This window comes from Lacerta agilis, chromosome 3 (assembly GCF_009819535.1).
Source record: "Lacerta agilis isolate rLacAgi1 chromosome 3, rLacAgi1.pri, whole genome shotgun sequence".
Taxonomy (NCBI): domain Eukaryota; kingdom Metazoa; phylum Chordata; class Lepidosauria; order Squamata; family Lacertidae; genus Lacerta; species Lacerta agilis.
The window spans coordinates 11,998,472-12,015,022 of NC_046314.1; the positions used below are offsets into that span (position 1 = coordinate 11,998,472).

The 16,551-nt window shown below is 40.8% G+C and overlaps 1 protein-coding gene across 1 annotated transcript in view; it reads left to right on the plus strand.

Annotated features, from left to right (window-relative positions):
- The window catches only part of PLCB4 (phospholipase C beta 4), a 197,264-nt gene that overhangs the window by 158,016 nt on the left and 22,697 nt on the right, over nt 1-16,551 (plus strand). The window contains 5 exon segments of the mRNA XM_033142845.1: nt 2,823-2,874; nt 6,693-6,795; nt 9,187-9,351; nt 14,440-14,644; nt 16,133-16,221. Of these exon segments, the coding sequence (XP_032998736.1) occupies nt 2,823-2,874; nt 6,693-6,795; nt 9,187-9,351; nt 14,440-14,644; nt 16,133-16,221 (614 nt within the window).

A 16,551-nucleotide genomic window follows, 5' to 3' on the forward strand; every position in this document is an offset into this window, starting at 1 on the left:
GCCACTGAATCTAAATTTCAAAAAGGAAGGAAGGAAGGAAGAAAAAACAGCTTGGGCAGTAACTCTCCAGCAGATGTTGTAGTCTTTGCTCCTGGCATTATTGGGGGATTCAGTCGCATGGATAAATATGAGAATGTGTGTCAAATCAGGCAGGCAGTAAGATCAAGAGCAATCAATCAAACAACGAAAAAGTAAGCAAGTCTCTACATGTCCTTCTATATTGCAGGATTAATCTGTGTGGTGGTCGGGGCTCAAAGCTGTTACCTATATAGTACGTTCACAGAGGTAGCATCTTGGACAAGGTGCCTCTCTAAAACAGTCTGTATGCATCACTACTTGATGAAAATATTGAAAGAGGGGATGATGCCAGGAGGAGAAGCTGAAAAGCACAGTTCTGTTTGTGTGCGCTTTTGTTTATATGAAGTCCAGAATGCTGCAGCTGGTGAAACTTCATCTTTTGGCAGCAGTAGTTGAAATAATCCATGATGGTTGTGACAGACAAGCAGTTACGGAGGTCAAGTGTGTCCATTCAGAGCAGAATTCAAACTAGCATGTGGGTATTTTCTCGGAGAGTTCTTTGCACCCTAAGTGGTATGGTGTTGTATACTTCCTCCATGTGGAGGCCACTGAAAAATGCTTCCACGTAGGTTTGTTCCATCCAGGGTGTGTTGTTGGCTTCTGATTATCCCAGGAGGCAATGGAAGATTGTGTCTTTTGGGGCTGAAGTCAAACTGTTAGAGAGTTACAGCACCTGTATAGAGTAATATGGGAAAGACATGTTTTGTTGCAGGTGGGGCAGCCTAAAGTGTCTGGTTGTGCCGCCGCCGATGCACCATGGTGTTTCTTCTATCTACATTCCTCTCGGCATTCATTCCTCCTCTGATCACTGCTGTGGATACACGACCTGACTGACTGTCTCCAGGCAATGCGGTCTGCAGCAAGGGATTCCTACACAGTGGGGTGGATGTTATCCACCTTCAAGTCCCGTTTGCAGATGTTGTTGTAATGCAGAGTTGGTCTGCCAATGGGCCTGGTGCCTGAAGCCAGCTCGCCATAGAGCACACCTTTGGAGATACTTCCATCTTCCATTCTGTGGACATGGCCAAGCCAGGAGATGTGTACACATGCCACATTTGAAATATGTTTACCATCTCTCTTTAAAAATAAAAAAAATATTTATTTGGTTTTTCAAATTAAAATTTTACAGAGATATATCAAACATAAATAATAAAAACAAGATTCCAAGGAATCTCCTGGACTTCCATCCTCTCCTTCGTGGGTCCTATTATTAATCATTTCCTCCTCCATCTTTTATAATAAACCAAATCTTTCACACCTTCATTGTATCCAGAATTCGCCCTTAAACTACAAGTGATATTCCAATCCTATTAACGATTTTAACTGTTTACAATGGTCTTGGTTACAATTTTATTTATACCCCGCCCTCCCCAGCCAGGACCGGGCTCAGGGGAGCTAACACCAAATATATGATACATTAAAACACAATCAAACAATTGATTAAAATACAGCTTAAAATTAAAATCAGGATGAAATTAAATGGCAGCCCGTGAATCACAACCATAGGGGTAGGGAACATCAAGTGTTTGCCAGGGCCAGCTATCCATGCTGGTCCCATATGAGCCGAATAAAAAGAGTCAAGGAGGTAACTTACATACAGGGTCCCATAGAAGGGGGTCCCATAAAAAAGAGGGGGTCAAACTGGGCCCGAACCAAAGGCCAGGTGGAACAGCTCAATCTTGCAGGCCCTGTGGAAGGATATCAATCCCACAGAGCCCTGGTCTCTTGTGACAGAGTGTTCCACCAGGCCGGGGCCAGGGCCAGATTTTGGTCTTCCTGGTTTCTGATTCTTCCGGTCATTTTAGCCATGTCAGCATAGTCCATCAACTTCATCTGCCATTCTTCTCTGGTGGGAACTTTGCATAGTCGCATACATAAACAGTCTTTTCTGCTCCATTGGGATTTCGGCACCCGGAATAAGCTTACCATCTCAATGGTCCTGTGTAGTGGCTTCCAAGGTTATCTGTGGAGAGCTATCAGTTTCTACTGCTGCATGATGGAGGGGGCATCTAGGCCACGACTGTAGAGATACATAGCTTCTGAGTGGCTACAAGTGCCCAGCACAGGACTCTGGCATAATCAACGCTGGGTGTTGCTACCCACTACACAGAGAAGCATCTAAATGGAGGTTGGAGGAGGAGAGGAGAAGGACTACCACTCAGGCAGACTTTGCATCTAAACATAGCAGAATCAAATGAAACGCCCTGCTCTAAAAAAGAAGAATCCAAGAAATTGAAGATGCTCCATCGTTTGCACTTCATTGCTCCCATGTCAGCTTTCATGGTGGTGTAGCAGTTAAGAGTGGTAGTCTTGTAATCTGGTGAACCGGGTTCGCGTCTTCGCTCCTCCACATGCAGCTGCTGGGTGGCCTTGGGCTAGTCACACTTCTTTGAAGTCTCTCAGCCTTACTCACCTCACATAGTGTTTGTTTTGGGGGAGGAAGGGAAAGGAGATTGTTAGCCGCTTTGAGGCTCCTTAGGGTAGTGATAAAGCGGGATATCAAATCCAAACTCCTCTTCTTCGTGACATGATGCAATTTGGAAAACTATGCTATAAATGTATTTTACGTTGCAAAAGCATTGTAAGCCGTATTAAGTGTTCTTGTATTTCAGAATTTTGTATTTTCACTGAACACATAAGGCATTTTAGTTTAACTGGCTATCAAGGACAGTTAGATTAAGAAGGCTTTTTAAGCTCGGTATTGTTCGGGAACAAGGTGCTAAACTATTTTTGTCTCTTGACAGATTTAGCAATGCAGTTGAATCAGGGGAAATTTGAATATAATGGGTCGTGCGGGTGAGTAACGATTTAAACTATTAGCATTATGTGGAGCTATGCTACTTTTAATTATGTGCTACAAATGAAAAACAGGATGTAGAGATGAGGTTCTCTGTTCTTTTTTTGTGAAAGGGAGCTGAAAGATTTGGCCCTTTTCAGACTTGGGAGAAAGAGGCTAAGGAACCATGGAATAATGCTCTATAAATAACAGGAGGAGGATCAGAACAGTACAGAAGGGAGATTTAGGCTGCAATCTTACACAGTACATACCTTCCTACTTGGGAGTAAGTCTCACACGGAACTGAGTGGGGCTTCTCAGTAGACATGTATAAGATTACACTGTTACTTGTGCTAAAGATTATCCTCAATGATGAAAGAGCAATTCATTGTCCAGCAAATTTAGGCTGGAATTTTTAAATATAACTGAAGTAGAATCCTTAGGGTACTTGTCCTAGAGCCACCACAAAATCAAAATATCTAATAAAGATTTAAAACAGACTGGAACAGGTTTGTATTTCTCTGTTTTTCTTTAATACTATAGATTATATTCCTGGAATGCATTGAGATACAACCATTAAAAAAAAAAACTTTAAAAAGAATAAATAGGAGCTATAACAGAAAACAAACCAACAGAACCATGTAAATATATGAATGTTTCAGAGCTAGGATAGTAACAGCCACATTTATGAGTTTATTCATTCAACTCATTTCTGTTGAATTGCTTAAGATCAATAGAATGTTGCACTGCAATGATCTAAAAAAAACTGTGTGCATTAAAGTTATATAAATATAACCTTTCTGCATTTATTAATTGATATTTTATTGGAAAAAAAATATAAAGCAGTAAAGTGATACAAAAAGAAGGAAAAAGAACAAAACACAGAACTGTGTAAAGGGGGGGAACATTATATGAATATATATAAAAAAATACCCTAACCCATACATTCTTTTATAAATTTGATATTATTATCCTAATACTAATAGAAATATTAATAGTCTACTACATTTTGTATAAATTTATTCCAAATATTGTTGTATTAATCCAAGCAGAGTCTATGTCTGTAAGCAGTCTGTCCGTAGGTTGCAAGTGTTACCATATTACCATTCCACTCATTAAAGGAGATCGTATCTTTGCTTCCCCAGTTCATAAATATCAGCCTCTTGGCTACGATTAGAGCACGTAAAATCCATTTTTTTTTTGTTCTCCAGTTGTTAATTTCCATATAGCAGGTATTTTGTTCAGAGGAATATTCTCTGCTGATAACTTCAGTTTATATAGGCATAACCTGATCACCACAGCCCAGTTAAGAGATATAAAGTCAATTACAGGATCCTACACATTGGATTGCCTTATGAGCTACTTCTCAAAAAAAAAAAAAAAAAAAAAAAATCAGGAAATGACTTAGCTCATTTCAGAGGCGATCTAAATTCAAACCGCCATACTCACAATACCACTGGTGTCTGCGATGCATTGCATAGAAGGTGGGGGAAATCGGCATCCCCAATAACAGCCGGGGAGGGGACACAAATACTCCTAGCTACATTGAGCTAAGAGGGTATCTGAGCCAGAGAAGAATTTGAAAGCTCATCGTGTTAACCTCCTTTTGCAGACAAGCATTTTGAGCTCCCGGTTTTTAGAACCACTGATTGCAGGCCTTATCATCTGTATGCTAAGGTGGGACTGAACAGGCTACAGAGGACTTGCCAATGTTTGCAATAAATATATATATATATTTTCCCTTTTAGTCTCTACTCTGTGTACATATGAATATGTCCCGACTCCTAATTCTGTCAAAAAAGAACAGATTGCAGACGAGTTACTAATAGTTCACTTCTCTTTTGCTTATGCATGCATGCACACTCACTCATTTAATGATCAAAACCTATTGTAGACATGATCAGTTGATGTTGAATTATCTTGCCTTTGGAGTTGTTTGAGTGGCGGGGGGGGGGGGGGGGTTTGCATGTCAGGAGAGAGAGAGAGAGAAGGTTGACATGAATCCTAAGAAAAGGACTGTGAGTACTAGTATCTTCCTTTCTTAAAAAAGTATATTTACAGGTGAAACTCGAAAAATTAGAATATTGTGGAAAAGTCCATTTATGTAAGTAATTGTTTTCATTAGCTACTGGAGTTTAATATATGACAGGCACGTCCAACAGGTAGATCGTGATATACTGGTAGATCACTGGTTGTCTGTGGTAGATCACTGGGTCTCCCCATAGAAGCTCAACAACTTTGGCTCCCTTAAAAAAGCTCATTTTTGCCCTGCATCCCCAAATTGGGGCTTTCCTTCTCCCTAAAAAAAAGCTCAACAGCAACTTTGATCTGAATGCCTAAAAAACTGGCCCTTCTCCTCCCCAAAAAAGCTCAACAACTTTGACCTGAACCCCCCAAAAGAGGGTAGATCACTGTCAGTTTTTAACTCTGTAAATAGATTGCAGTCTCTTGGGAGTTGGCCACCCCTGATATATGAAATAGACTCATGACATGCAAAGCGAGATATGTCAAGCCTTTATTTGTTATAATTGTGATGATTATGGTGTACAGCTGATGAAAACCCCAAAGTTGAAATTGTTAATTTGGGGTTCTCATCCGCTGTACGCCATAATCATCACAATTATAACAAATGAAGGCTTGGCGTATGTCACTTTGCATGTCATGAGTCTATCTCATATATTAGTTTCACCTTTTAAATTGAATTACTGAAAGAAATGAACCTTTCCACGATATTCAAATTTTTCGAGTTTCACCTGTATATTAAGCAGCCATTGTTCAGGGATTAACTGGCAATTATAATACATATATATCTGCAAGGATGCATCCCCTTGCTGACGGAAGGCTCTTCAACTAACCAGAGGCTACCATCAGTCAAACAGGGAGGAAGGCAATTTCCCCCCATTCCCTCTTTCCTCCTGCAGTCATGCACCTCTCACATTGTTCTGATGGTCCCCCAACTCTTTGAAGCAGATCTGCGGAAAGCTGCAGGGGGAGAAAAGCGTCTCCCTGTTCCAGGATTAGAAACCTCCACTGAACCATGGCGCCTTCTGTCTATGGATGGGCACCCTAAGATTCAACCCACGATATTTGCATGCAATTCCAGAAGTTACAGGAAAGTTGCATCTGTTTTGAGCCGCCGCTGTCTTACAAATAAACTCAATTGCGATAGGCTGTTTGGTGCAATATAAATTCCACTTTGGTACATAGCTGCTTCATTCACCAATCAATCTTGCACCCTCTATTTAAAATCGAGTCTCATTGGCAGAAGACTTTGTACATTTGTGAGGTTTTTTGTTGGTTTGTTTGTTTGTTTTTGCAGATAGGGCTGTTCCATGGATGACAGTAAGAAATCCACTGGGATTTTTTGCTCCTAGCCAGATCTTGCCAGATTCAATTTTGTGTCCTTTATTCAAGTTAATCTAATCAGCTGAAACTTGCTGAAAATGCGAACGCTTGGGATTTGTGGTACATAGTATTAAACAAATCTTATTTTTTGGGTACTTCCTCATTTGCAATACCCTTTTTCTCTTGGTGTGTATCAGAAATGAGTTCCAAGTCCCATTGGGTACATCCAGTAAGGTGATAAAAGTATGGCACCAGAGCACATAGGTTTGAACAACACAGAGCACCTTTTCTTTAAAAATGTCATTAACCTTTTGGAAAGTTCAATTCCTGTCCTGGTCAAACTGGGAATGAAATGTTCATAGACTCTGTATGCATATCCTGAAAACTTACTTTAAAAGCTTATTACTAATTAGAAACAACAATTAAAATAATAAGATATAAAAGCAGTATGAAGTTTCACCTATAAAAACATCCCTTCTTTATTTTTTTGAAGGTTTCTTCTTAAACCAGATTTTATGCGGCGCCCAGATCGAACCTTTGACCCTTTCTCTGAAACGCCTGTCGATGGTGTGATTGCAGCAACTTGTTCAGTGCAGGTAGGAGGTGCATTAGCAATGGATTGGCCAAAGGCCTCGTTGAAAAGGAACATTTTTGCCTGGTGCCTAAAGGTGTATAATGAAGGCGCCGGGCAAACTTCCCTGGGAGAGCATTCCACAGACGGGGAGCCACTGCAGAGAAGGCCCATTCTCGTGCTGTCACCCTCCTGACCTCTTGAGGAGGAGGCACACAAAAGAGGGCCTCAGAAGATGATCTCAGGGTCCGGGTAGGTTCATATGGAAAGTGGCGGTCCTTTAGGTATTGTGGTCCTGAGCCGCAATAAGAGTCAAGAGACCTCCAGAATGGAATGCAGTTAGACGTGGGAGGCAAAATTGACAAAAATTGGACAGTGATGCTTTGGGTGAGAGATTGGGCTTCCATTAATGTAGACTGTCATGGCAAAAGGACATGAAATTTACGATATGTTACAAATTAAAAGAAAAAAATTTAAAGGTCCAACATAGATTGTATATAACACCTGAAATAATTGCCAAAATGAACAAAAATCGCAGTAATACTTGTTGGAGATGCAATTCAGCAATAGGCACCCTATTTCACATTTGGTGGAACTGCGCAGACATTAAACAATTCTGGGAGTTAATTTATAATGAAATGAAAAAAAATGTTTAGATATTTGTTTAAAAAAAACACCAGAGGGTTTTCTGCTGGGTATTGTGCCTGAATATTTAAAAGAAGTAGATAGGGTGCTCTATCTATATGCAACAGTGGCCGCAAGGCTGCTTGTCACGAAAAACTGGAAAAGTATTGAAATTCCGACAAAAACAGAATGGCTTGTCAAATTAATAGAGTACCATAATGCGATCAAGATAATGGGGAGTATTGGATGGATGTCGCAGGACAGGTTGGAAAAGGAATGGAATGCCTTTAGGGGATATATACAAAATTATATTGGAAAAACCTGAATTCCTATCAGAATGAAACAAGTTCCGTGAGAAATATAAGTTAGGAGGAGAAAAAAAGGAATCCAACATATTAGTATTGAAAGTAACAGTATAATTAATAGTACAGTGGTACCTCGACTTACGAATTACGAATTTTTCAACTTACGAATGGACATCTGTTGGCAGTTTCAGATGGGGTTTACTCGACTTACGATTTTTTCCGAATTTTTCGTTTCCAATGCATTCCTATGGGGAAATCGCTTTTTCCGGCTTACGAATTTTTCGACCTACGAATGTGCATTCGGAACGGATTAAATTCATAAGTCGAAGGTACCACTGTATACAAGAGAAATGATAGAAGATAGAAGATATTGCAGCTGAGAAGATTGGAAGTCTAACACTGGGTGAGGTGGGGGGGGTGGAGGGGTAAGAAGGAATGTAAAATGCTATTTATAGTCACAACCAATTATGTTTTACCCAATGTATGGGGAAATGTATGTATGTATATCTGTAAGTGCTTATTTGTATGTTTTAACATTAAGTTTTTTTCAATAAAATTTATAAGATATTAAAAAAAAAACTTGGTGGGGGCCCAGTCCCCTCAATTTTTTGTGGGGGTCAAAGCCCCCATGACCTCTAGGAGTTGGTTCCTATGGCAGGTAGTGTGCATATATGTAGATATATACCTGTATCTATATCTATATATCTATGACTCAGACTAAATATCCCCTGTCCAGTGAGTTGCAGTAGTTAAGTTATAGTTTTATAGTTTTCATCTGACTAAATGCTGTAAATCTCTATGGTTTCAGGGTTCTTTCCTGTCTCTGTGATGTATTTTTAAAAATGGTTTTTATTAAAGATTTTTGGGTTACATAAGTACATACATCGTCTCTGTTTTCATTAAAAGTCAAAGGCACTGTTTAAACACATGCGCATTTACTCTGAAGTAACTGTCTCAGTGTTTGGCAGGGCATAATGCCAAAATTTATGTACAGGACTGCCACCTCAGTTAAAGTTCTTGGAGAATTCCTTTCAACTTCCGGTCTTTGAACTACCTGCAAAGAGAATACTTTAAACAATTTTCCCGTTACATTTCAGTAACCGACCTGAATTTACATGGTTTTGTTTTATGTTATTTTTTTTTATTACCTGCTGTATCACTTTTAATCTTTTGTACATCACTTCAGCGTTTTTAAAAGAATAAGCAGTCTATAATTGTTTTGAACTATATAAAAATATAAAATTCCTTCCAGTAGCACCTTAGAGACTAAGTTTGTTCTTGGTATGAGCTTTCGTGTGCTGAAGTGTGCATGCACACGAAAGCTCATACCAAGAACAAACTTAGTTGTTCTCTAAGGTGCTACTGGAATTTTTAATTTTATTTTGTTTTGACTATGGCAGACCAACACGGCTACCTACCTGTAACTGAAATATATAAAAATATGTTTGCGTGTTAGAAGAAACAAATCTCTATGCTTTCATTTCAAGGTAATATCTGGCCAGTTTCTATCAGACAAAAAAATTGGGACCTACGTAGAAGTGGATATGTACGGCCTGCCCACCGATACAATACGTAAAGAATTTCGAACACGGATGGTGATGAACAATGGTTTGAATCCAGTTTACAATGAAGAGTCATTTGTGTTCCGAAAGGTATGATGCGTTTCAAAAGTACGCTTGTTCTTTGCTTCAAAATGACCACTTTCCTAATCCCCCCTGCCCCCCAGAGAATAAAGTCTTGCTAATGCACTCCCTTCATTTAGAGGGCTGCACAGTTGTGCATTTTTTATTTTTTTTTTGGTCATGGGTTAAGGCTGATTTAATCTCAGGGTGTTCTTTATTTATTTTATTTTTTAAAGAGAGAACCTCTTCTAGCTATCTCGTGATTTTTATTTTTCTGTTTGGCTTTTCCCTCTGCTTGCTTCCTCCTCCTCCCTCTTGGGGGGACCCACCTCGTTCGGGGCTATGCCTGAGTTCCAGGTATGCAGTCTGCTCAGAATGAGCTCCAGATGGTCAACCTCTACATCCCTTGGAGATCACAACTTGTTCCCTGCCCTGGCAGTGGCTGCTATATTGCACTGTTCCTTCAGCCAAGAGGGCAGGTGAGATGCTGCATCCCCCCCCAAAAAAAACCTCAAGGTCAATGTCATTACATGGATTAAGTCAGGAGGGTGCTGCTGCCGCCGCCACGTCTGATGCTAGCTCCCTCGTCCTGTGTGCATCGTGTACATTTTCCTCTCTTCCACCAAAAACGTCCTGGGCACCGTTCGGTAAATTCGTTTTCAAAGATTGCTCCTTGAGGGTGGTTTTATATGTGCCGGTTTCCCCCCCCCCCCAATCTTTCTCGTTGTGGTGCTGGAAACAAGCAATATTTCTGAGGAATGTGTTTTCGACATGTGTCCAAGGCCTAGTCTGAACACGTGGCTGAATGAGCTGGCATCTTCCTGAGGTGGTACAGTGGCCCATACCACATCAGGATGAAGGGGGAGGGGGTGGAGATGTGGTTTTTGAAGGTTCCCTCAGGTAAAATCTTCCTGCAAGTGAATGATATCAAGAGAAAATGGTTTGACTCCAACCTTCTCACTGGTATGCTGATTCCCCACAGACGCTTGCAGGGTCTTTGCCATATAGGTGAGCTTTCAGAAATAGCACCTCCCCTCCCCCCACTTACAGGTGGAAATTGTGCAGTCCATTCTAACATATCAGGACTACCACCTCATTCCCACCTCAATCTGCAGAAGCCTCAATTTGGTGGATATTTGGGTTGAACACGTGTGCAATCTTCAAAGAAAGATTTGTCAGAACTGCACACGTAAATCCACCCTCAGTTGTAATCAGTGGTGTCTATAATTTTTTTTATATCCCGTTCTATTTTAATTTTTGTCAACTGGAGTTTCATCCAAAGTATGTGGCATTAGTGGTTGCCGTCTTTGACAGTGTCTCTTCTCCTTTCACTTGTTCTGTTGTCGAGAGTGCAGAACGGTTACCTGCTTTTTCCTTCAGCGACGAATCCTTTTGACTCGCGATCATGCCCTTTTCAATTGCATACTGCCAAATATAAATTTCCCAAATAGATTTGCATATATGGCCAATATTTGGTCTTGTGCAGAGCATTATTTTTCAGCCGGAACTTACTGGAACTCAGTTCTGGCACCTCTCAGGTGGGCACTGTTGCCATTCTTAGAGAACAAGGGAGGTGTTCGTGGTGAGTTCTGGCACCTCTTTTTTCTAGAAAAAAACAGCATTGGTCTTATAACATTTTGGAAAACGACTTTAAATAATCACAGCACCAGAGCCCTATAGTGGGAAAATCACCTTAGTTACACTCTAGGCCAGCGATGGCCAAACTTGGCCCTCCAGCTGTTTTGGGACTACAACTCCCATCATCCCTAGCTAACAAGACCAGTGGTCAGGGATGATGGGAATTGTAGTCCCAAAACAGCTGGAGGGTCAAGTTTGGCCACCACTGCTCTAGGCAGTAGGTTTAGGCTTTGCCACGCCTCCCGATATATTATGAAGCTAATGCAAACTCTTAGCAGGTAATGTCTGGGTTGTGTTTTATTGTCCTCCTGTTTCTATTTTTAAAAAAACAAAAACTACAGCTGTTGTAATACATATTCTGTGTTGTCATTCCACTGTGAGATATTGGTAAGTTGTAACGTACAGTAGTATTTCTTAATGCTTATGTTGGATCAGTTTTGCTGCATATAACCATGTATACTAGGTTGGATATTTCTGAATAGTTGATTTTATCACGGTGAAAAAAAAGTAAATTGCACTAAAGGTGGAACATCTAACAGCCTGTTGCTATGGGGCCATTGGAGGCTTCAAGCAATATTGCAGGCTGCCATAAATACAATGTAATATTGTCCTTATTAGGTGGCCAGGAGATGGGACATTTGGCTCAATCATATAAGACAAATAATGCATCTAAGACCTGTGGAGTGGATCTTTTCCATCATCTTCCTCCTAAAGCCTGTATTAATCATTGCTGCCTTAACATTTGTTGTGCATTAATTTGCACTTATTGCAAACGGGTCTCCCAGAGGCCCGTTTTCAGGTAGAGGCAAGATATATATTTTAAAATAAATGTAATAAAATCTCACTCCATTGTGGTTCACAGAGGCAATTACCAGGTTGCTTTCTTCCTGGGTCTATTTCGTACCCGCTGTTGCAAAAATATTTTTTTAAGGCAGGGAATTATTGCCGGTGGGATTCCTTCGATGGATTGCTAATCAACAAGATTTGGCATGCTAGTCTACTTTTGCTCTTCTTAATTTGGATCAGAATGTAAGTAATGAGTCTAGCAGTGAAACCAACTGAAAACTAAATTGTTTTCAATTTCCACCCCAGTTTGGGAAACTGATGGACCTGTTTCCATTTAGCTTCTCTCTATTCACAACTGATACTGATGCAAGTTACAGGTAGGTAGCTGTGTTGGTCTGCCATAGTCAAAACAAAATAAAACAAAACAAAATTCCTTCCAGTAGCACTTTAGAAACCAACCAAGTTTGTTCTTGGTATGAGCTTTCGTGTGCATGCACACTTCTTCAGATACTGATGCAAGTTAGCCAAATGGAGCATAAGTTATTATTAACTTAACACACATACAGAGAGTCCTCGCCGTTAATTTTTTCTAGCTGAAGTCATATTCTCAATTGGTGGTGGGAGAGAGTTTAGGATGAAGCCCCTATTATTACTGCAAGATCCTAAGAACAGGAAGTGGAGGAGCAGCCATCAGACTTCTCATAGCAGGTCTTTTCCAGTAGCAGATGGTAGAGCCTTGATTGGAGACTATTCAGTATGCCATTCACTAATGAACACACACATTCTTTCCCCGTATCTGTGACTTTGCAGTGGTTCCTGCTGGATTATCCAAACCACATATGCAGGCAATCATCTATCCTCTTACATGTTCCTAACCGGCTAGGTCTCTTCTCTCCTTGTGGTGAAATCATTCTGAGCTGCCTAAGGGCCAACCAACACCAAAAACCAAGAGAATAAACACAATGATAGACACCAGACTCACAGGCTTGTGAATTGATTGCAGTGGGAGATCTGCCTAGGCTCTGACAATGGGCAGAGACTGAGCAATCAACAGGTAGACAAAGCACAGTGGTCCTTTGAGTGGGAAACTTTTTGACAGATTGTGGCTAGAGTTGGTCAACCGACTGAACTACAAAATTGGAAAGTCCTTTACCAGGTGTCCTTGGTTAGCATCAGAAGACACCAAAGCTCCCAGGAACCTTGGTGGTTGTGCACTGATTGCATGACCCATATCTGAAAGATAGAGGACCCGTTTTTCTTTCTTTAAGCAGTCCTCAAAAGCAGAGAAGCCTATTCAAATCAAACTTTGCAAGGCGGCTGAGAAATTTCTATTGTTGAGACGCTTGTTTCTCTCACATGCATCACAGTGTAACACACTCCATTAGGGGGCCATTTACATTGCAGCCTTTCAGGGCAGTGCCTCTATAAATGAAGATTGCAAAGTAACCACTTCACACATTCCTAGGCATTCCAAAATTGATTCTGAGGCCTCTGCAGATGCAGCCGTTAGTAGGAAGGTGCTGTAAAAATATAGTGGAGTGATCGAATTCTCCTACCTTGAATGATACTGCTCTTGGGTATCCTCAAGTAAATTCTTCTTCCCCTAAAACAGAGAGAGGGAGATTGGACCTCCTGAGAAATTTCATTCATTATGGCGATGAGAGAACCATTTACTTTGACTAAGTTCTAAGGGTGAAAAGTTTAGAAGTGGTTATTCCCTAATTAGGATCCTGTGGAGGCCTCCTAACTTTTCACTCTTTTTTGTCCCCTTTGGTGATGACAATGCTGATCTTGTATTTAGTGTTTTTATGTGTGTGGTTTTTTAAAAAAGAAATTGATATTTTTAGATTGGTTATATATATTTGAGCAAGAAGTGGGAGAGCTCCTGTACTTCGAAGCCCTTTTCATGGCCATCGCTCCCACTGTTTGTATGAACACACACTTGATCTTAGCCAAAAGGCCGAGAAGCAAAATAGAAAATTCTTCCCAGTAGCACCTTAAGAGACCATCTGAGTTTGTTCTTGGTATGAGCTTTTGTGTGCATGCACACTTCTTCAGCTCATAGAATCATAGAATAATAGAATCATAGAGTTGGAAGAGACCACAAGGGCCATCCAGTCCAACCCCCTGCCAAGCAGGAAACACCATCAAGGCATTCCTGACAGATGGCTGTCAAGCCTCTGCTTAAAGAGCTCCAAAGAAGGAGACTCCACCACACTCCTTGGCAGCAAATTCCACTGTCGAACAGCTCTTACTGTCAGGAAGTTCTTCCTAATGTTTAGGTGGAATCTTCTTTCTTGTAGTTTGAATCCATTGCCCCATGTCCGCTTCTCTGGAGCAGCAGAAAACACCCTTTCACCCTCCTCTATATGACATCCTTTTATATATTTGAACATATACCAAGAACAAACTCAGTTGGTCTCTAAGGTGCTACTGGAAAGAATTTTCTATTTTGTTTCGACTATAGCAGACCAACACGGCTACCCACCTGTAACTGTTTGTATGCTCTGTTTAAAATTAATACGCAGCACCTTGAAATATACTTCTGGTATGGACTCTTATTATTGCGGAGGTTTAATCAGGCAGCAATTCTCTGGTATGACTGCATTAGAATGGACAGGATTCCTGGATTCCTTCAAATTGCAGACCGTGTCCTCTTGCGATGATCAATAACCAACTTTGCACACTTCTTAGGTCATTCTGCCAGACCTTGCAGTCTTGAGGATAGCTGTTTATGACGACAACAACAAACTGATTGGCCAAAGGATCCTTCCTCTGGATGGTCTTCAGGCAGGTTACAGACATATTTCTCTTCGAAACGAAGGCAATAAACCATTGTCTCTGCCAACCGTCTTCTGCAACATTGTACTCAAAACTTACGTGCCTGATGGCTTCGGAGGTAAAAAAAAATCAAATTGTTGATGGAAATTGAGGGTTTGGGTATGCGAGAATTAAGAATATACTTGAAGATGCTTCTCAAGATCCTAAACGTTTATTAGTGTTAACATAAAACAATGGGTGTGAAAACATTGTGATTAGATGCAAACTAAGTTATTTGCATTTAGGTCCCATTGAACTCAATGTGAAAAATGAATAATGATTAACTTGAAATCAATGGAACTCAAATGCAACTAGCTTAGGGTACAGCCAATCCTGTGAATTTAAATGGTTGTTCAAATATATACCGTATTTTCCGGTGTATAAGGCGACTGGGCATATAAGACTTTTCCAGTTAAAATAAAGAGTTTGAGATGTACTCGACTGCAGATTCTCCACCCGGCATATAAGACAACCCCCAACTTTTGAGAAGATTTTCCTGGATTAAAAAGTAGTCTTATACGCCAGAAAATACAGTAGTCTTGGGTCCATCCTAAGACTCATAGTCTTGGAAGGGCTTGTATCTTCAACAACTATCTAATGCTTTAGGCATCATTCTTGATCCCACTCACCTCGGAGTGTTGTTGTTCAGTCGTTCAGTCATGTCCGACTCTTCGTGACCCCATGGACCAGAGCACGCCAGGCACCCCTATCCTCCACTGCCTCCCGCAGTTTGGCCAAACTCATGCCAGTCGCTTCGAGAACACTGTCCAACCATCTCATCCTCTGTCGTCCCCTTCTCCTTTTGCCCTCCATCTTTCCCAACATCAGGGTCTTTTCCAGGTGTACACCTTGGAGTAAGCCCCATTAAATTCAATAGAATTTACTTCTGGGTAGACATGGTTAGAACTGTTGCACTGTTAATATAGAGGCCATGCGTGATGCCCATTTGTGATGCCCACAGATTTTCCCATTAATTCTGAGAGACTGACGTTTGGTTTGGATACCAATCCTAGATTACCCAGAGAGCACAGAACGGTTTTAGTTTCTACCTCAGTGGTGTGCCCAAGCATAGCCATTTATTTCTGCTATGAAAATGAATGGCTTCCATTGAGTTGAATGGAAATAGTACAGATCTTGTGGGGACAGGTGGGACAATGTTGCAGTGAAGGTGAAACGTGTCTGTTGTTCCTCCTGCTGGCTTGCCAACCACCACTGACAGGTGAGAGCTGAATGCAGGGTGAGACCAAAGGTGGACAAACTACCCCAGAAGGAGCACGATGTCCCCCACACCACTAGAGGTTCTACCCCTCCCTTAACAACCCATGGACCTCTGGATTATAGCCATACAAAACGATGGTGCAATCCTTCCTCCCATGGGGAGAATTGGACGTATGCTTCTGCACCTCCTCCCAAGGATAGTGTGGCTCTCCACTTGATTAGTCCATGATGAAGAGGTCAGTAGTTTCTGACAAAATGAAGCCTAGAGTCTTTGTAGAAATCCCATGGCAAATGCTGAAGGGATCTGAAGTGGAAAATAGCTTGACTACTTATTTGAAATTTCTTTTAGACATCGTCGATGCCTTGTCAGATCCAAAGAAATTTTTATCCGTCATGGAGAAAAGAGCAGACCAGATGAGAGCTATGGGAATTGAAACAGTAAGTAGTAATTAACTGCGAGTATGGAAAAAAAAGATTTGCATTTTTACTTAAAGCCTCTCTGCCTGGAAGATTTAAAAGATGAGAATAACTGACAAGATTGGCCAACTTTTTATTCGCTAAATTTAGGTAAGCTCCACCATTACTGTGTATTGGCCAGAGTAATAGGTTTACATTACTGTTTATAATAATTGCATTATTCTGCTTGTTTATATTTTGCCACAGTATATCCATGATGCTAAACTAGAGCATAGGCAATATGTAAGGTCACCTGTGGTAACTGAGAATGTCTTGCTTAACATTTGAAACGGAGATCTCATGCTTTCACCG